The sequence below is a fragment of the Phaseolus vulgaris genome, chromosome 2 (genome assembly GCF_051622355.1).
Source record: "Phaseolus vulgaris cultivar YP4 chromosome 2, ASM5162235v1, whole genome shotgun sequence".
Classification (NCBI taxonomy): domain Eukaryota; kingdom Viridiplantae; phylum Streptophyta; class Magnoliopsida; order Fabales; family Fabaceae; genus Phaseolus; species Phaseolus vulgaris.
Genome location: NC_143499.1, coordinates 33,641,628 through 33,664,087, shown reverse-complemented (window position 1 = coordinate 33,664,087; position 22,460 = coordinate 33,641,628). Strand labels below are relative to the sequence as shown.

General features: G+C 27.8%; 1 protein-coding gene across 2 annotated transcripts; it reads left to right on the top strand.

Annotated features, from left to right (window-relative positions):
- The first annotated feature begins 700 nt into the window (after positions 1 to 700).
- LOC137817142 (flavonoid 3',5'-methyltransferase) lies at positions 701 to 10,300 on the top strand. Of its 2 annotated transcripts, none has more exons than XM_068620383.2 (4): positions 701 to 856; positions 953 to 1,183; positions 4,892 to 5,020; positions 9,871 to 10,300. In XM_068620383.2, exons 1-4 carry the CDS (start codon positions 800 to 802, stop codon positions 10,159 to 10,161), a joined length of 708 nt encoding a protein of 235 aa, XP_068476484.1. In that variant the 5' UTR covers positions 701 to 799; the 3' UTR covers positions 10,162 to 10,300. The 2 variants fall into 2 exon arrangements, with proteins under 2 accessions (XP_068476484.1, XP_090154756.1); XM_090298630.1 differs by having other exon boundaries at positions 717 to 856; positions 9,850 to 10,300.
- Positions 10,301 to 22,460: the final 12,160 nt, after the last annotated feature.

Here is a 22,460-nt window from a genome sequence, read left to right as displayed (position 1 = left end):
AAAGATCAAAATGAATAATTTCTAAAAAAGAAGTGTGTGCTTCAATTAAAATAATTTTCTTTTATTATTATTATTATTATTATAGATTATGATTATTATTTTAACAACTATTACACATTGATGAAGAGAGAGATTGATCTTCAGTACATTATAGACTAATAAAGAGGATAGAAAAAGCTACATTTTAAGAGAAAGAGAGTTACAATTTTCATATAAAAAATTATTAATGTGCACTTGTAACGTATTGTGAGCTGTTAATATAATATAAGATGGAAGTTTAAGAGCTTGAATAATTCATTTTATGGACTCTTGGGGTGAGTGGAATAAAAAGCATTTTTACTTGTAAAAAATTAAAAGTAAAAAGTTGAAAATTATAAAAAAATTGTATAAATTAATTAATACATAAATTAATTTTGATTTATAAAATAAATCATGTGTAGAAAGAATCTTGTACATATAAGTCTACGACCAACTTAAGATAAAAAAAAACATTGTTGTAGCATATAAACATTTGGTGCTATTCTTATCCTCCGATGCCATATATAATTGATATTTATTTTTATTAATATGTTATATTATTTTTTAAGTTGCTGATATACATAAATTTAACTAACCTCTCCTTATTAATAATTTACTATTATAAAAGTATCTCTACATAAATGACATTTTCAATAAATATAAAAAATTATTTTAGTTTGATGGTCCCTCTCAAAAAGGTCAACGCTAAGGTTGTTTTTATGGAGAAGTTCATCGTTGAGGTTGAGCCACCGAAAACCTGCAATTGCTCTCCACGTTAACAATGGAGGACTTATCAGCACCGAAGAGCAAGATCCTGAAAAGTCCAGCACTTGCTAAGGTAATTAAATTAACCCAATCGCTTCTTCATATATGCATATATTCTTCAAATTCATCTGATAAATCCTGAATTAACTTCAAATTGTTCTATAAACAGTACATCCTTGAAACTAGTGCGTATCCCAAAGAGCACGAGCAATTGAAGAAACTTCGAGAGACAACAGTGGAGAAATATGGTGCGAAGAGTTTGATGAATGTTCCTGTAGATGAAGCACAATTCCTATCTTTTCTTATAAAAATGATGAAGGCTGAGAAAACACTAGAAATTGGAGTTTTCACGGGTTATTCGCTTCTTTCTACGGCTCTAGCTCTTCCTCCTCATGCCAAGGTATAATAACATCCCACTTTTTCTTTTAACTTTTAATTTTAGGTTTGAAGTAATACTATCTTTTTAAAAACAATTGTATCTCACAATATGTGTTCTAACGAGAAGATAATATATGTTCTAGCGAGGGGATATAAGATCATCTTTGTCAGAACAAGCGTGTTGTATTTTTAACATCTGCATCTCTAATTTTTTGTTTCATATATTTTTTTAGTTAATGATTATTTGATCCTCGTTACTTATATTGTGATTTGTTATGTACATTTATTTTTACTTGATTATGATACAACTCTTCTTCTATATTTATATGAGAGAAATATATTTAATATTTATAAATTAATATATATTAGTAATTATCAAATAACTATATAAAATGGTTAGTATATATTTATTATTATTATTTTATTATTTAATTAAGTTTTAAATAATTTATAAATTTTGATATTTTTAATTAACTTTTTATTAAAAAATTTGTTCGGTTAAAATATTATTTTATTTTGGATAAGTATATAGTGAGTATTTTTTATCGTCAAAACAAGAAGATATGACTATTGTTGGAAATCACACATTAATTAGAGATAAGACGAGACCAATTTCCAGTATATAACTGATGTAAACCTTATGATGGAGTTATTGATGCTCCATGTGTTTTCAAGCCGAATGGAATGGAATGAGGCTTGGTTTGGATGTAGTGAAAGTTGTATTTTAATGAAGGAAGGATTGGAAATGGACACTTGAGGAAGTAGAGTTCTACTTCTTGGTTTCTCCTGGCCTAGGTTTACTTGAACTTTTGCAAAGAGAGTGTTGAGACAAGAGGGTGAATGATTCTGATTTAGGCTAAAGTTTCATTACTCAAATAAGTCTCAATATTACATGACTGTAAGGTCTTATTTATAAGCTAGAGGAAATGTAGGTGTCGTGTCATGAAAGCTACCGACAAGTTAGGGTTAGGGTTTAATGCTTAAGTAAGTTGTGTAGTGCTTACAGAAATCCCTTGCTTGAATCCTCAAGTGCGAGTTTCTAAAAGTACGTCATACATTTTTTAGCTTATGTTTATTCTACTCTAAGTATGACCCATAATACAAGGTCCAGGATTAAAACTATTCTACATTTTACAAATTTATACAAGACTAAGAGATAGAATATATTTTATAGAGCTTCATAATTTTCTCTACCCTTAGCCTGAGTTGTGATGATTGAATATGTTGGGATGGTCCTTCATCACCTTACCTTAGGTAAGAATAATGGTTGGAGAAAAACTTTTTTTCCCTCTCGAAAAATTTCCATGACATTAACTGGTCTTTACCCTTTGACTAGCCCATTGAACTTGTACTCACACGATATGGTAGGAGCAACAATTAGTGACAAACTCATATTTGAAATTATGTCATGGCTTCTAGTGAAATCTCTATTGTGATTCAACTCCGTGAGAAAGTGGTTTCAATCTTTGGTCTCTGATCCAACTTTTGTGAAACTCCACCTTCAAAGATCACCTAAAGCCTCCAATTTTCTAATGTCGTAATCAGTCATTGTTCTCTATGTTGTTTGTTAAAAAATCATCCATCCCTCAACAATCACGACCACATTGTTCACAAGATTCCAAACTTTTATTTATTTCATCGTGTAATCAGTTTTTGCAAGGGATTGGTGTGTATGGTTGCTCCTTTTAACATGAGTAGTTTGGATGCACTAAGGCATATTTGCTTGTTTAGCTTATGGAACCTGTTGGGAGGAAGAAAGAGAGAGAAAGGAACATGCAAGAGAGAAATTCATTTACCATAGTGATACCATGCAAGGGTTGATTACATTATAAGAAGACCCCCCTTAAACTTATGGTTGGATTGAGGACCACCATAAGTTTATTCCGAAGTGTAGTGAATGAAATGCTAGACAATGGCTTTGTGAGGATATTCGTGATTTGGTAGTAAACAAGGAGATGAATGAGAGCAACCTACCTTTCTTGGACGTAATCACGAATAAAATGCAGGTCTAGTTCAAAATGTTTGGTTTAAGAATGCATAATAGGATTGACACTGAGGAAAACAACTCCCAAATTGTCTATAAGTTTTTAGTTCAGCAAGGACCGCGTCAATACTTCGATACTCAACCTTTGTGCTGCTCCTAAACACCACTTTTTGTTTGTGCGAACTCCATGAAACAATGTTGGATCCAAGATAAACATAATACCAGTAGTAAATTTTCTATCATCAATATCAATATCCTAATCAGCATCAACAAAACATATGATGAAAGAGTTTGAGCCACATTTGATCAACAAGCCATGATTATTTGTACCAATAAGATAACGTAGAATCCTCTTCACCGCCTTTTAGTGATATTCATGTGGGTTATACATGTATTGGAAGACCTTGTTAACAATATATGAGAGTTTTGGACAAGTGATGAATATGTATTTAAGAGCACCAATAAAAAATCTATAAAATTTGAGATTTTGGACAACTACAAATACATTTTGTTGAAGACGAAAGGAAGAGATCATAGGAGTAGCTTGAGGTTTCGCAACTCTCATGTTAGTACGCCTCAATAAATCATTGATATACTTTGCCTGAGACAGATGCAAATGACCACCAATGATCCTAGATACTTATATACCCAGAAAATAATGAAGAGGTCAAAGATCTTTGAGAGCAAACCTAGAGCTTAAGGTGGATATGAGAGATGTAACTACTTCAATAGAAGATCTAGTGATAATGATATCATCAACGTACATTAAAACAAAAAGTGTATGGGACTTCATGAATTGAACAAACAACAAGTATTGCTCTTGGTGGAGTGAAAACCAAGATTTTTTTAGAATGATACTGAGCTTTTTAAATCATGATCTCAGAGCTTGTTTTAATCTATATACACTTTTGTTCAACTTATAAACAAGGTTAGGGTTATGAGACTTAAAACTTGGTGGTTGTTGCATGTATACGTCTTCTATGAGATCAACATTCAAGAATGCATTATTCATATCAATTTGATGAATATGCCAGTTAGCATAAACAACATGTGATATAACCACCCAAATTGTGTTGGGTTTAAGCACATGGCTATGTGTTTCATTTGAGTCGAACCCTTGAGTTTGAATGAATCCCTTAGCCACTAAACACCCCTTGTGCCTTTGAAAAGTTCCATATTCATCAAACTTGTTTTAGAAAAGCCACTTACAACCTATAACATGAGCACTAAAAGGAAGGGAGGTGAGAGTCCACGTGTTATTTGTAACCAGAGTTGTGTATTAATCTTTCATGGCTTGAAACCATAATGAAAAAGACAACACAAATTTAAGAGACATAGTTTCGTTATCATAAACAAAAACAATATATGTCTCGGGTTTAAAACCCCCAACTTTGACTCTAGTTATCATAGGGTGATCATTTGTGTGTAGGTGTTGATCAATGTGAGTGAAATCAAATATAGGTTGATAGTTGTTGTCATCAAAACTTATAATTGATAAATCTCATAATCTCTCCATATATCTAAATAAAAATTATTAAGAATGAAAAAAAAAATTCAAATTAAATATTACAATATTTATATTATCCATTATTAATAAACGAATAATTAAAATATTCATATTTTTTATTTATGGGTATCTATCATATATAACCATTTAGGTTGTATTAGTTTATGAAAAGAAATAATGTGAATATATGGAATATAAAATAATGAATAAAGTGTGAAGAAATAATGTGAATGTTGCAGATAATAGCGATTGACGTGGATAGAGAAGCATACGAGACTGGATTGCCCTTCATCCAGAAAGCAGGAGTGGAGGACAAAATTGACTTTATCCATGCGGACGCATTATCTGCCCTCCAAGATCTTCTCCAAGTAAGTGTTCTTTTACTAAATATTTTTAGATTTCATATTTAGTTGGACTTAGGCGTAATTTAGCCTCTTTTATTTTAGAAAATTATTTTTTAATTATTAAAAGAGTTTAAATAGTCATGCATTATTATAAAGTAGAGTCAATTGACCAAATTGAAATTTAAAAAATTATAAACCAATATTAAACCGTTAATTCTCTAAATTTATTTATTCAACAAAAATCACTATTAATGCTTACGAAAACACGCATATTGTCTCATTTATCTTCTTTTTAAATTGAGTATATTATTCTTTTAAAGGATAAGTTATATATATATATATATATATATATATATTAAAAGATAAAAATTATTATATATATGTAACGTATTTAACTATTTTTATTTTTTTATTCAATTATTATTTTTATTAAATAAATAAGTATTTTTTTATTAAAAGATGATTATAAATTACTATTATTATAATAACTATTAAAATAATAATATTTTAATAATTATAAAAATATTTTTATTAAAAATAATTATAAAAGAAATAAATTTGTTGTATGTAATTTTTTATTGCGTCAATGTTTTTTATTGAAAGGAATTATTTGAATTTTAAAAAAATATTGTTTTAAGATAAAATTGTAAGAAATTACATTCTTTATTTTTTTTCAAATTCAATTTTTTATAAATTTTTAAAATTTAAATTTTTAATTTAAAATAAATAATTATTCAATTTATTATATTTTAATATTATAAAGGATAAAATTGGGGGATTTTTTTTTTTAAAAAAAAAGTGAACCCTCAATTATAGATAAATTTTAATACCATGATAACAAAATTTAATAACTTTATTATGGATAGCGGTTTGTGATTTGATATCACAGAGTATAATTCTAATATCCAAAAATACATCTTACTGTATAAGTTTTATATATTTTTATACAAACTTAGAATTTTTTAAAATATTCTTAATACATCATCAGAGCTTATAGAAATATAAATATTTTAAAAATATAAGTTTTAAAAACAACATTCTAAAGTCTTTCAAGATATTCAACAAAACAAAATAATAATTGACATTTTGAAAGACTCGTATTAAGTAAGTCGTATTAGCTACTAACACTTGATCCAAAGATTATCAACGAATCAAAGAGAAAGGATCAACGTACGTTCAATACAATCCTAGCCGTACATATATGTCATGATATGCATGAACTCCCCCATTTGCTTCTCACCGATATTAGTGTATGTGACTTGCATCATCAGTGAAGCTCAAATATCTCTGTTACCACATAGGCATCAATACTTAATACACAAACAAACATCAGTCCATACATTATCCCAAATATATTAATTCAATTTCATACAATTTTCATCATACAATATCATTCAAAACGCGATCCTCAACGTTCAAAAGTTTATTTAAAATAATAAAAATACAACATAATATATAAAGATACAACCTCCTGGCAAGAGAAATTGAAAATTGGGACCACATCCCCTCCACATCTAGATCTTCTGAACTAGGGTGCTATTAAAAAATTTTCTTACCTTAATTGTTTGCTTTCCAAACAACTTTTAGAATTTTATCCCCTTAGTTCAGATAAACTTCAAGATTCAAGGACCTAATGCAAGTTATCCAAACTGATCAAAAAATCAGTATATAGTAGTATAAGTTGAGAGAATTATTCTTCTCAACTGATCCCACCAAGATTGACTCCACTAAGATTGATAACTAAATCCTAAGAAAAAAACAGAGAATAAATAATCTTTAAAAAAAAAAGAACTTATTATGTTTGAAAATCTGATCGGGTATAAATATTTCTTAACTCCTCAGCTATAACGTGATGTAATCAGATTATAAAATAGATGATGTATGAAATGTGAAATGAAGAGAAAAGGGAGAGAGTTTGAGAAAGAAAGAAGGGAATGATCGTGGTCTTGGGGTGTTCTGCATGATTTGTTTATGTTGTTACAGTACTACCACTATTAATGACTTTATTAAATATTTATTTTTATATATTATTATAAAATTTTCTTTTTAAATTTTAAAACATAATTAAAGTTAATATATATATATATATATATAAAAGGAGAATCATATGTATATATATTATTATAGATGATTTTTAATATAATTATCATAAAATTAATAAATTTATTTTTTATATTGGTTTATGATATGATATAATGATAGTTCTTTCTTATTAAAGTTAAGTTTTAATTTTAAATTTCATTATTAATAACGGACAGAAATATAATGAAAATGTAGTATGATATTAATTTGATTAAATCAATAATTAGTAAAAGAATTGTATAAAATATTTGGAAAAATAAAAAGTAGTTTATTGGTACGTTACATAAAAAAATTATTTAAATATTTAAATAATTTTCTAGTCAAGTTATTATATAAATAAACCACGTCACATCATCATTGTATTTTTATTAACTATTGAATAGAATATATGATGAATGATGTGTGTTCGTCCATGCGTTTGTGGGGATCTTTTAATAGATTGATTTATTTTTTTTCATAATAATTCATGGTGGATCCGTGAGTTTTCTTCCATTAGCTTTTGTATACGGTTCTGTTAAAGATTTAAATAAACTATACTTGCTTGATAGATCATTTATAATTGAATAAACTCCTATGATTTTTTCAATCATACAATAATTCTTAATAAACAATTTCAATTAAAACATTTTCATAAATGTTAAAATATTTAGTCATGTTTTCAATGTATAATGTAACTATCACACAAATTTTTCTAAAAGACTCAATTGAACATGTCTTACCAATTTGTCTCACGTTAGGGTAGTTCATATGCTTAATTATCCAAGTTTGATGTATGAACCTTCTTCAACTTCTTATCATCTAATGTCTTAGTTTACATGATCAAACGAAAATACGTTCTTTACTTAATGGACTAATATACTCAATATCGTTATCTAAGACATGATATCATCTTAAGTATCTCACACACAACATGCACCACAAATAGTCTCATATCATAAATGTGTGTTAATCCAAACAGATTACACAATTCATAATGGGCTATGTATCAATAATGTATTATATCATGTATACATTTACCTTACGTTATATATATATATATATATATATATATATATATAATAATAATAATAATAATAATAATAACACATTTCACATCATACATATATTCTATATTTCCATACTTATCATGTGCTTATCCTTAATCATATATCTCAACATATATAACCAACCCATAAATAGCAACACACACAACATCATCTTATTAAAGCAAGTACATGTCTTTTGAGCGAGCTTATGTAGTTTGAGCGAGCTCATCTCACTTAAGCAACATCCCTTTTCCAAAATTGGCAATAAGTCATTTTCTTGCGCAACCACATATCACTTAGGTGCCTTGTTGTTTAAGTGACGTACACGTGTTGGAATCTTCAAACAAGTTCTAGAAGTAAGACTCGCTTGATTGCCCTTGCATACATCCTCAATATCACTTGAGTGACCATCATGTCGCTTGAGATACATGCTTCTAAAAGAGAGAGAATCACCTCGACCACTCCCTTACTCAAGCTACGTAATTTTGCTTGAATATTCACACGTCATTTGAATGATGGTAACAAGTGAGTGATTCCATATTGCTTGGATTTTGTTTAGGCAACATCATGTGTTTCTTGAGTGATATTAAGTTCGAGAGCCACGTTTCTCAACCAAACAAAGCAAAAACAATGAAAAAATTTAACCAATATACATATTCATACCTAAAAATACATATTTTACCTTATTTCAACTTACAAATAATCATTAACTACAAATATCTTTACAATAACTCTAAATCATACCAACATATATATATATATATATATATTATCTTTTATATACATATATTTTCCAATATTTCAATCAATTCATTCACACTTCTAAATAATCAACTCCTTAAATTGAAGTAATTGTTATATTCTCTTACTTGGATTAAAGTGTGTGTAGTCTCAAAAAAAATTCTTTCTACTATTTTAGAATCCTAAATTAATCTAGACAAGCTTCTAAAATCGTACACCAATAACATATCTAAAACTCACTTGATTGATTCATAAAATTTCTTATATTTCAAACTTCTCGAGATTATAATTTGACAAGAATACAATAGTCAAAATATTATATAAACTTAGATAGTTAAAAAAAAATTAAGTTTTAGTAAAATGAAATAAAAAATAAATATTTATAAAACTTCTTAATCCTTTATCCATTTAAAATATAAATATTTTTTAAAAAATCACATCTTACACTTTAGACTTTAGTGGTATTACTCTTAGTTTATTCATATTTTGTGACCCCACAAGAATCAATCACATAGGGCAAAAAGTTTCTTCTACATTTTAGGTCTATTTGTTTAAATAGTTTTTAAGAAAAAAATATTTCTTTAATAAAATAATCACCTATTAATTTTTTTACATATTTGAGTAAACTTATGTTAGAAGATAAAAACAGAAAAAAAAAACTTTTTTTCTGGTGTGATATTTTACAATGACTTGTTAAATACAAACAAACAAGCCCCTTCTTTAGGCTTTGTGGGGTTTAATGTTGAAGTAAAACACAATGGTATAAATTTGAGAAACCTAATTATGGATACAAATATTAATTTGGATTCGTTATATAAATTTTACTTGAATGTGGAGATAATTTATGATTGCGTGATGGCACAAGAAAAGTTTTATATTGACAACATCTAGAATTTAACCTTTTATGTGCCAATTCAAGATTTTCTTGATATTAGTTCAAAAGTCATTATTGTATTATATTGAATTGATATAGCTTGTGTTTGAATTTATATTTGGAGAATGAAGGAAAATGAAAGTGCATTGCAGGGAAAGCATGGGGAGTCATTTGATTTCGTATTCGTGGATGCTGAGAAGGAAAATTTTATAGAATTTCATGAAGTGTTGTTAAAATTGGTGAAGAAGGGTGGAACAATTGCATATGACAACACCTTATGGCTTGGTACAGTGGCTATGTCTGAGGATGAAAAAATAGAAGATAAGTGGTGGAAGAAGAGGAAGCCTACACTGGAATTCAACACCTACATAGCAGATGATTGTCGCGTAGAATCAACAATAGTTTCCATCGGAGACGGTGTAACTCTTTGTCGACGTATTTGACCACTCATAAAGTTCAAAATTATGTTATTTTTAACAATGCAACAACCATTTCCCACACCTTTTGTTGTTGATGCAAACTTTGCAAGTTACTCGTGTTCTATTCTTTTTATATAATAAATTCGCATCCATTTTGTACCTACTCCTTTATTAGATATTCACATACTATCATATAAATAATAATAGCTATTATTATTAAAAATTAGTTATTTTTTACTAGAAGATACAATCTAAAGAGAAGATCATAAATACTTATATAACATAGGTGAAAAAATGGGTGAAAAATTTTATTGAACAAGAAATAAAATGTAAAATTAGTAAAAAAATGTTTTTATTCATTTTTCAAATTCCAAATTAAGTCATGTTTTAATGTTTGGAAAAACAAATTATAATAATAAAACAATATAAATGAAAAAAATAGATGTAGATATTTTTTTTAAAAGAATCCCAATTTAATACAAGGGATATTTTCCAAAAGGAGTAAATTTTAACTATTAATTAATATGAAATTGAAGTTTCAATTTCAAAGAATGAAGTTTAAGAATTAATTGAAACAACATTAGCCACAGAGCGCGGTAATACAGGTTACTAGTAATTTGGACTTTTTAAGCAAATGATAAAAGTTTTCTAATTATATAAATACAACAAAATATAACAAAATGAGTCATTCTCTTAACTAGTATTATTATTATACTTCCTCAATAGATCAGTCTCATGGCTTTTCAAGCAAATAATTTACTTGTCATTTCCTCGTCTTATATAGTGCTGCCCAAACATGATTCCCCTTCATATATTTTTCTCTCACATCCATAAATTTTCGTATTTTCAAAAATATCTCTCTATAATATTCTGAATTATGTAATTCGAAATTCTTTTTTCAAATTCATAATTAGTTACATAATCCGAAAGCCTTTTTCCTGATGCATGATTAGTTTCCAGATTATATAATCCGGAAGTCTTTTTTTAAATGCGTGTCCGGATTACATAATACAGAAACTACTCTAAGAAGTGACACAAGAAGGATAAAAAAGATATTTTCATGTTTTATATGGAGTGTCAGAAGAACCTTGGAGGTGCAGGAAGAAATAGTCTTTATCTTAAAGGGCTCTCCAGATAGATGACCCACTAAATGGGCCCAAAACTAAAATTCACGCTCCTTCTTTCCATGGTCAAGTGAGCTTTACATATATTTATATTACTATTTTTCTCTTAAACTATTTACAACTCTTTATAACCAGTTAATTACAAATTAAAATGTTTTTTTTTTCATATCAATTAACTCTAAGCCATATCTTCCCTGAGTTATTTGAACTGATATATTTTTTACAATTAAAGGGAAATACTTAAAAAAATGCTACGTGAGGGTGGAGAAGAAGAGGAACCAGTGTTACTGCACTGAGGTTAATATTTTTTTGCTGAACACGTAGATATTAGAGCAAAAAGTTATACAAGAACGAAGGTAAAACTAAAAGAGAAAGAATAAATTTAAATTATATATATATATATTATATAAAATGAATGCATATTTAAAATTTCAGAATACAAATTTATAATATGTTAAATATAAATTTCTTATTTAATTTTTTAAAATATTTTAATTAAAAGATAATAGTTTTGTAATAATTATGCAAATAATATTTTTAAATAATCATTTAAAATTTTTTAAAGTGCATTTACTAGCAAAATTATTTTTTAGTAATTATTTAGTAAATTAAGTATAAATACCAAAAACATTATAATTAAATTTAAATTAGAATAAATAATAAAACTTACTAACTCACATATCTTATATTTTAATATATAAATTTAAACTATATATTTAAAAATGATCATTTAAATATTTTTTAAAGGATTATTTTAATAAAAGCAATACACAAATGAAATCATTTCAAAGATTTAGCGATGAAATTAATTATGAAATCAATACACAAAAATAATTAAAAACCAATTTTTAATTAGTTTAAAATATTTAAGAATCAATTTACAAGAAATTTTAAGAATTTATATGCAACTATAATAATAATTATTTGAGAGTTAACTAAAAGAAAGATCTTAAGATATAAAACTCTTAATTTCTTATATTTATAAAAAGTTAGTTTCACATTTTCAAACAATTAATATATATTTTATTTTACTATTTTAAACATTTAATTTAAATAATTATGCAGAAAATATGGGTTGTTATGAAAAGGAGAAGAGAATAATGTTTGAAATTATGCATCTACGTGTTCTTTATCCTGATTCCCTGCTTGTATCAAACGACAGTTAAATTCACTAAAAATTTCGAAAATAGAATTCTAACCTTTTTTAAATACAGAATAAGCACGTTTTGAAAGACCGAATAATATCTCAATAAATAAAAATCACAATACTATGTGTGTAGTTTTTATTATGAACATTCCTCTGAGGAAAAAATAAATAAATTGAAATCCGTGTGGTATGCCCTAAAATACTGCACTGCTCAATTTTAAAATCCTATCCATTTTGTAGGTGGGCACTACGTTGGACCAGCCTGTAGTCCGTACACATCAATCATAAAGTGACACCAATAGAAAAAAGGTATTTCGAAAGTGAAAAATAATAATAATATCTCTTGTTTAATGAAAGATAAATACTCGATTCAGTGGTATTTATATATTTTTATTTTAATATAATAAAAAATTATAAATTTCAGTACAATTTTTTTAATCATATTGGTTTTATTTGGATTTTTGATTGAGATGAATACGTGTCTGATTTTTTGTCACGTAATTAATATATAATTAATTATAAAAGGTGCTTTTTATCATTTTTTTTATAAATTTAAAATTTTTAGTAATTTTTTTCAAATTAATTAAATATTAGTTTTTTCTCTAATAAATATACATTATAATTACCAAGTTATATTAACTATCAACCTAGACAAAAAAAATTAAAATTATTGTATTAAAATTATAATTTTTTTATTATGTTTAAAACGAAATATTCAATATTTATTATAGTAAATTGATTATTTACTCTTTAATAAATACATAACTCTACTTTTTAATTTATTTTCAATTTAAAATTACTTTTCAAAAACGATTTTATTGTTATTATCACTTTGTAGAAGAGAGTAATTTGGTGACCGATTTATTGAGAATAAAGATTATACGATATATATTTAATATATATAAAGATATACAAAGATATATATAATAATATAAAATTTAATTAAATTGGACAATTTAAATTATATAACTTGGATATTTAAATAATTGGTTGAATCATCAATATTCAATAATAATTATATTTTAAGTAAGAAGAAGAATGAAGCAGAGTAAAAAAAAGTTAAATCATGAACTCAAAAGAGTGATAAAGAAAAAAATTATAATTATTTATTGATAAAAACATATTTTTATTTGTATAACAAATATTTTAATTATATAGTTTTTGAGTTCTATTATAATATACGAATCCAACTACTAATCTTATAGACAACATAATCATTATATTAAACCATTTTAAAAATCAGAAATTAACATTTAAAAAACTATTAATAAAGTGAAGCAAACTATTAAAGTAATAAGAAAAAAACTAAAAATGAGTTGACACCCTAGAAACATATCCTGGTTAAAACATGATTTTCCCTCAAACATTAGTGAAGGTATAATTTTGAATTACATGCATACATAGTATTGAGAAAATCCAAAAAAAAGAAAAATGTTGAGTGGCTTAACGTGGAAACAAAGAGCAGAAAAGAATGAGGGGGTAGTATAATGCACCTTTTGATTTGTTATATTTTGTAGAATACACGTATCCATAGGAAATTGGAATAAGTAATGTTGGTGTTGATGGTCATGGTCATGGTCATGGTGAAGCCCCACCACCTTCTCTTAACGGTATGAACAAGTGCTTCACCCTGCCTATGATGGAACCCGCATTATGGGTCACTTTCCAATTAGGGGAACCACATTTCACTTGGTTTTTCATATTTTTATTAATCAATGCCCATTAACCTTTACATATATTGGGCTATGAGTCTATAATCTTAATCTATCTATCATGCACCTACGATTATATATGTTAATTAAAGTACCAAAAGTTTTCTTCCACTCAAGTTTCCTTCCAAGGGGTTCCTGAAGAATCTGCTACAGTTACCTTTCTTTTTTTCTGTTGCAAAGACACCCAACCTTTTCCATATCTACATTTAATTAATGCACTGTCTTCTGCAGAATCTGCTGCTTGTGCTGCCATTGTGTAGCGTTCATTGGTTTCATCTTATTACATATGTTTTTAATATTCCATTGCCTCAAAACATTCATTATTTTCGAAGCTAAGAGAATATATGAATTGGGTGGTTTCGTCCAATAATCACTAACTCCACAATGATGGGCATATAAATAAGTTAAGGGGTTCAGAAAATGGTGCCCTCTGCCCTCTATACTAAAACGACAAGGGCAATTAGATTGAATGGGTGCGAAGATAGCCACGCGTCTTCTTTAGCTTTAGGATAAAAAATAGTTTATTATAAAAACATTGCTAAGATATTTTACTTCCACAAAGGACAACATTAACAAAAATTCCACACAAAATATTGGATAGACGTGGAATGTTTTTTGGACGCTTGCGTCACCCAAAATCTTCTTTGCTTTTTAAAAGATCACACTACGTTTTCGACACTGCTGATAAAAAAAAAGAAAAATACTACGTCCTCGAACTATGAAGGAATAAAAATCCTGGTCATAATATTGAATTCTTTGCTATTTATATCATTTAAAACTTTACATAATTCATCTTTCTGTGATAATGTAACAAAAAAATTCCTTTCTGGTCCAGATATTGTTACTACTGTAAAATTTCCATATAATAACCGACATTAACCAAAGTTTTGAAGCCATAATCGTTACAATAACAATTTTTTTACCATGGTTAATACCAAATTTGTAATACTTAAAAATATATTTAACTATTATAATAGAGACAGAGTCTGAGTTATTCAAAATATTTCTATTATAAAATCATGATTTAAATAAATATAAATATTAAGGTTTAAAAGTATAATTTAAAGTCTTTCGACTCTCTGACACTTTTATGATTATCTGCTTGTGTATATAGTATCGTTATTTTTAGTTCAAACACAACAAGAAAAGAAAGGGTAAGCTAATGAAAAAAAAATTCATAACATATTTAATTCATGCAAAAAGAACCAATCAAACTAATTATTTATAAACATTTCTTTAAATGTTGTCATGTAAAATTTCAATACCAATTCCATAATTTATATAGACCACACATGAATCTATTTTATATCACAATCATTGGATTTTATTTCAATCTCATCGTCTTTCGGGAGACTCATTAAGTATGCCCCTATCAGAGACCAACACCTGATCCAAAGATTATTAGCGAATATAATAAAAAGGATCAGGGTAAGTTCAAACTTCTAATACCGAGTGTCTAATGCGGGACACGATGCGTATGAACTCCTCTAAGCTTCTCACCACTTGATATCTTAGTCTATATTTATCATCAATTTCATACGTAATGCTATCAAACAACAACTCATGCATTATCTCATATTTATCATCAATTTCATACAATTTCATCATTCATATATAATACATTTCAATCAATCACATATCATTTAAAAATTCATACCATTCAAGAACTTTTCCAACATCAAAAAAAATATTTAACTTTCAAACTATCAAAATATAATATTTATACATATTCACACAAAATAAAATCAATTTTTTTTTATCAACTAACATCTCTACAAAAGAAACTGAAACTTGGGACTACATCCCCTCCACATTCATATCTTTTAGCCTAGGGTACTATTGAAAGTTAAAGTTACCTTCCCTTACCTGAAATTTCACTGATGAAATATTTACCTCAAACAGTGGAACTACTCCAAAATTAGGAACCTAGATTAAGTTATCAAAATATTACCAAATTTTAGTATGATGTTAATCAAAGTTGAGAGAAACACTTTTCTCAACTGGTCCCATTAAAATTGATGACTAAATCATAGAGAAAAACATAAAATAAAGGATCTTTACAGTAAAAATGAACTTATTTTATTTGAAAATTTGACCGAGTAGAAATGAAATGTATTATCACTTTTCAGGATAATATTTTGAAATAAGTGAGTTATAGAAGAAAAAAAAAAGGAAGAATGGAGAGAGAGAGGAAAAGAAGTGAAAGGAGGGGGGTGCACGGCTGTTACAAACTTGTTGTGAATTTAAGAAAACAACGGTGATTTTTTTAAAAAGGTGTCGTTAAAAGTTCAAAAGTCAAGAAATTATAACGGTCATTTATAGAATCACCGGTATTTCTTTGGTTACATGGCTAAATTCATGAAACTTTTTCTTACGCGTTTATTTTTGTTTAACTCTTCTACGATTTCTTTCCCTTTTCATTGCGTCTTTCCATTGCTGATTAGTTCTACCTTAAGCTCTTTTGCTAGTCTGCCGCCACTTTTTTCACCGCTTTTGTTGCCGCCGCCGTGGTCGTTGTTCCTACTGCCTACAGTTTCTTAATAACTCTCCATCTGTTGATGGCTAATTGTATCTTCTAAGTGTTACTTTTGTTCTTATTCTTTGTTTTGAGTACAGATTTGTTCATGTTAATGAATGTTTGCATTAATTCTATTCTTTTTTAAATAACTTTCTGCATTCTTCTACTTTGCATAATATTCATTGATTTCTGTTTTTTCTTGTAGAGAGTATTTTCAGTTTTGATCATGGACGGAACGAATTTCTGAAATTTGGAGTTGCAATGAATACATTCAAAGCATGAAGTTTAGTAGCGGAAGAAAAGAAATCAAGATATGTAGCAGATTAATAGTTTCGTAGAACTGTAATTTCACATGCTGCTGCAGTTAGTGAACCCACTTTAGTTCAGCTATTTAGGCCCATAATTTTGCCTGTTTAAGACATTTTAAATAGGCATTATTATGTGCAGTATTAGGGTTTGACCATTCCAGAAGTTCTTAGATAAGTCAATTTAATGCATAATTTTTTTTCCAATACTGAGGTGTTCTTTTTAAGGTTAAGTTATGATTTTATATAAATCTCTATAATTCAAAAACTTAATTATCTTTTTATAATTCTAAAATTTTGCAATGAAATCCTGAAAACTAATACCATTAATTCCTGGTTAAATATTGTTAAAAAAAATCTATAACTACCCAACCACTTGAAGTGGTTTTTAGTTTATTTATTTGGGTTTTGAATTTTAATGGGCAATTGCATTCCATCATCTCGCACATACTTACTTTACTGCGCACCGTTTTCTTCTTTTCTCTCACAACGGCACACACTATACTATGGTCTGCATTATAAAAACCTTAATCAGCATCTATCTTAAATCTGCAATGGAACACTTCCTTAACATCTGTCCTAAACTTGTGGTATCACATGCACAATCATAGAATCCAAATCTCTATCCCATTATTTATTAATTTAGGTAAATGCTTAATGCATCTTTAGTTCAACTTATTTTGAGAAAATAATCACCATTTTATTTCCACTTTGTGAGAGAACTTTTTCAAAATATGAGATTGTTCAGTCTGAATTAAAGGCCCCCCAAACATGCACCCACTATTAAATAAAGAAAAAAAAGTACAATACTTTAATCTTCACATTCTACTCACATATATTAAACTTAGAACTTGGGTTGAGATAGTATGATAATAGGGATTCTTCTTCCTGCACCCCATCTATTCTTCATACACCCTCATAAATTTCAAAATTCCATAATTTTCTTTCAGTAAAAAGTTAAACAAATTCCGTAATCTGGTTTGATTGTGTTTTAGATTGGAAATCTAGTGCATGAATTATCTAATCCGTAAGTTAAAAAAATTAGCAATTATATTTTAGAGTGAGTAATTCAAACTTCACTCTTAATATTCTGACTTATATCATCCAAAATTTATTGTGTTACGGATTATATAAGTCAAAATGTTAAATGAATATGGGAATGAGTTCTAAATTATTCAATTCAGAATAAAATGACTAATTTTTTTTAATTTATAGATTAGATAATCTAAAAAGATGTCAAATACAAAATGAATTGAAAGTATTGATGGATTGTTTATGGAGATGGATTATGTAATACTGAATGTTGTCTTTAGAATGGAATGAATTCCAGATTAGCAAGAAGATCTTTTTTAGTTTTTAAATGACTTGTGGATTTTGAAAGGAAATTATATACAATTTTTTATTTACTTAATTGTGTGAGAGAAGAGAGGGATTCTGCAATCCGAAAGGAAAATTGTATGCAACAAGGGTCGTGGAGGAGAGAATAAGGTGAAAAGTGTTTAGGATTTTGAGTTTTAAATTATTTAGGACAAAATAATAATTTCCTATTTACTATGGCATGCAGGAAGAAGGAACCTTACTTACTGGGATGCAGGAAGAAAGAGCCTGATAGTAATACAATAAAACTGATTTAACCGGCCCAACAATATATAAAAGGACAATTTTTTACACCAGTTTTAAATTTGACTTTAAATCAAATTTTATTTTACAAAAAGAAAACAATATTTTAAATATATATTATCATAATACATGAAATATTCAACGTAAATAGTTATTAGATAAAAAATGATTGATCTAAAAAGGAAAAGAACATTAAATAATTGAAAGACAATCATGGCATGGTCCTAAACACAGGTAAGCTAGACATGCAAGAAAGAAAAGACCAAAAGTACTCCAAGGTCATATAGTTAAGCTGTACCCCACTCCCAATTCACCATGTGGTGGACGTACAAATAAAGGGTGCACATGAAAATGTGGAAGCAAAGAAATGCTACACCGAAATGCTACACCGAGTATTTAGTGAGTATTTGGCGAGTATTTGGTTTAAGTGAGGGATTGTGTTGGAGATTACACATCGACTAGAAATGAGAATATTTCATTATATATGAGTGGGTGCAAACCTCACCCTATAAGCCGGCTTAACTTCATAAAATCGGTTTATGAGAAGAGGTTTGTACCCACTTATATATAATAAATTGTCTTTATCTCTAGTCGACGTGAGATTTCCAACTAGATATAAAAGATTAAGAATCTCATAGACACAAACATATTACATTAGATGATTAATAATTTAGTGAACATAACTCGAAAATAATTTTCAATAAAAGTTCTTGATGATATGAGTACAAACACACCTATTATTGAAAATAAAGTACATGCCCATAAAGAAAAGAAGACATTATAGGAATGATCAACAAATTAAAGTTAGTTAGACTAGTGTATGTATAGAATAACTACAATTATAATTAATGATAACAAAATAACAAAAAAATTAAATAACTAAAAACAAATCATCAAATAATAGTCATCATCAAATATCAATGCTTCATATGGCAAGTGATGCATACTAGATGATCAGATGCTCCAACTAGATGTTACCATTAAATGATGCATATAGATGATTGAGAAACACGTTTTATTCACATTTTTATCATAATTAATAGGATTGTTTATCAATATTTTAGTGATTCGGTGTAACTATCTCAGTTATATAATGAATTGAATTTATGGATCAAGGAGAAAACAAGAGAATTAAACATTATATCATACGAATCTTAAATCTTAGAGTTTAAAATTACAAAAAAACCCTTCGAAAATCTCCAAACCTTATTCTGAAATTGAATTTAAATGTTTGATTTTTATTCTGAGATTTATATTAGTTTGTAGTACCACATTAATTCTAGAATTTTGTTTGATGCGTTATGTGACTAAAACGATCTATCAAATTGAGTCGTTGCCTATGAGCCATTAAGTTTAATCTAATTCTACATTTTAGATGGAAGTATTAACGTTCTTATGTGATTGTTAAATATTGTATAAACTACTTTTACATTTTTTCATGTTTTAGTGCTTCTTAAAAACACCAAAAAGCAATGTGTTTTTTTCTTTGATTTTACTATTTTAGTTAACATACATGTACGCTTTAGTGTTTGAGGTTGTTTTTATTTACTAGAAAATCATTAGGATTATGTTTGTGTGAACATGTTCAATGAAACTATTTTATGTTTTTCTGTATAATTAGACATTATGGGTGAACAAAATGAATTTGTTGAGGAAAATTTCATTCTAGTAACTAATGTTTTTAGTTTTTTGAGAAAATAATTTCCAATTTGTCCATCGAATTATGTTTTCACCTAGTGAGTTGTTAAAATTCAACAATTTTTATATTTTGATTATTTTTTTATGTGATTGAATGTATAGATCTCATACTATGAATCTATTACCATCTCATTTAAAGATAGAAAAAATTGTTCATAAGATAGTACCACTCAAGCATCCCATTCTCATTTTGATTATAACGTTGATATCATGGGTGAAAGAACTTTGAGGAAATTGGTTGGATCATATGTCACTTATCCTAATTGGTGCATCTAATATCCTAATGATGTTCCATTCATTTTGAAAATTGGATTAATAAACTTGTTTCATAGATTTGTAGCCTTGTAGGTGAGCATCCTCATACCAACTTGAAGGAATTCCATATTGTTAGTTCTATTATGAGACATCAAGGTGTGTAAGAGGATAACATAAAACATAAAAGCCTTTCCATTTCACTTTATAAGGGAGCAAATAATTGATTGTACTACTTGCCACCTAGTTCTCTCACTAGTTGTAAGAGATATTCTTAGAGAAATATCTTCAAGTTTCAAGAGCCACTTCCATAAGAAAAGATATATGTGTTAGAATGTGTGACCAAAACAAGAGGGGGGATGAATTGTTTTCACAAGATTTTTGCAAAGATTGGAAGTAGAGATAAAAGTTCTGAAAAATCAACCAATTGATTTTTTGTTCAACTAGATAAAATTTCAATTTTATATTTCTTTAAAACAAATCAACTAGTTGTTTTCTCGAAACAACAAGTTGTTTATACCAACAAAGAAAAAACAATTTTGAAAACATTGTATAAGAGAAGGGATAGAGAAATTTACACAAATAGGTTTATATTGGTTCACTTTTAACCAAAAGCTACATCCAGTCCTAATCTAACCACTGAGAATTCACTAATCAATCAAAGCAAGATTACAAAAACACACCAAGAGTCTTGATCTTCACCCCCTTAAGAACACACAACACTCATTGGCAACACCACGGTTTTAAGAAATCCTTTCTAAATCTGCCTTAGACAAATTACATAGAATTACAGTGTTAAAAAAAAGGAAATAGATTACACCTAGGCTTTACAAAGCAACAGTACAAAAGTATTGAAAACCCAGTCCTATTCCACACACAAGTGATGATCCAAAGCTCTTGATTCTCTTGAAAACGTTTTTAATAAGCTCTTTATCTTTGGTTCTTGAAAAGATCATAAAACAGTCTTTATATAAACTCAAAGAAGTGGTTAAAACTGTTATATCATAAATCAAAAGCAGTTGGAATCATTTAAAAACAATTTGGAACTCTTAATAGAATTTTGTTAAAAAAATAACAAATTGTTTTACAAAACAATTGATTGAAATTATTTTTCTGTTAAGGATTTCAAATAAAACAACCAGTTGTTTTATCGAAATAACTGGTTGTTTCAGTTTGACAGCAAAGACAAAATAAAGCATAGCGTTTCAAAACCTTTTGAAATTCTATAAGTGTCAAACAGCTTCGAATATTCAACAGGTTGAAAAACTTGCTATAACCTCAATACCTTTGAGTAGCAGTTTTTTCAACAGGTTGATTTGAAAAACAACTGACTAAAATTTCTCAGATTTTAGGAAAACAATTCTTTTAAAAGAGATAAAGAGTCAAGTGAGCTTGGATCAATGCAAGGTGTGAGTTAACAATTCTAAAGCTACTAGACAACACACACAAACACAACAACAGGTTCTTCAAGTCTTCTACACATATTTGGAGGCATCAAAGCACCTTGTTCAACAATCTCCCCTATTTGATGAAGACAAATCCTTGGTTTGTTTGTGTTGTACATTTTGAACTTAAGAGCTTTTGCAAAACATAATTGTACACCATTCAAAGCAAGTATAGCTACAAAATAAAACAGATTCACCAAGCACACTCAAAGAGCAAGTTTCTGCATAACCACAAAAGCAGTAAAACCATAAAAACTTGAAGTGTGCAAGTGCAGAGTGTGGCAACATAATTTAGAAAAATGCAATAATAGAATGTAGTATAATTACACTTATGAATACAATCAAATTAACCACAAACTTCTCCCCCTATTTGTCTTCACAAATAGACAAAGAAAAGAGATAATACAAGTAGAAAATAGAATGATAAAATAGTAGTCCAACAGTACAAAAAATATAGAGCATAAAAAGAAGCAAAAAGAGATACTTTAAGCTTTCAAGCATC

What these genes read in the sequence shown, in the direction of transcription:
- LOC137817142 (XM_090298630.1), top strand. Translation starts at nt 800, where the DNA reads ATGGAGGACTTATCAGCACCGAAGAGCAAGATCCTGAAAAGTCCAGCA. An exon ending in AAAGTCCAGCACTTGCTAAG is followed by an intron (nt 857 to 952) that starts GTAATTAAATTA and finishes TTCTATAAACAG; the next exon opens with TACATCCTTGAAACTAGTGC. An exon ending in CCCTCCAAGATCTTCTCCAA is followed by an intron (nt 5,021 to 9,849) that starts GTAAGTGTTCTT and finishes TGGAGAATGAAG; the next exon opens with GAAAATGAAAGTGCATTGCA.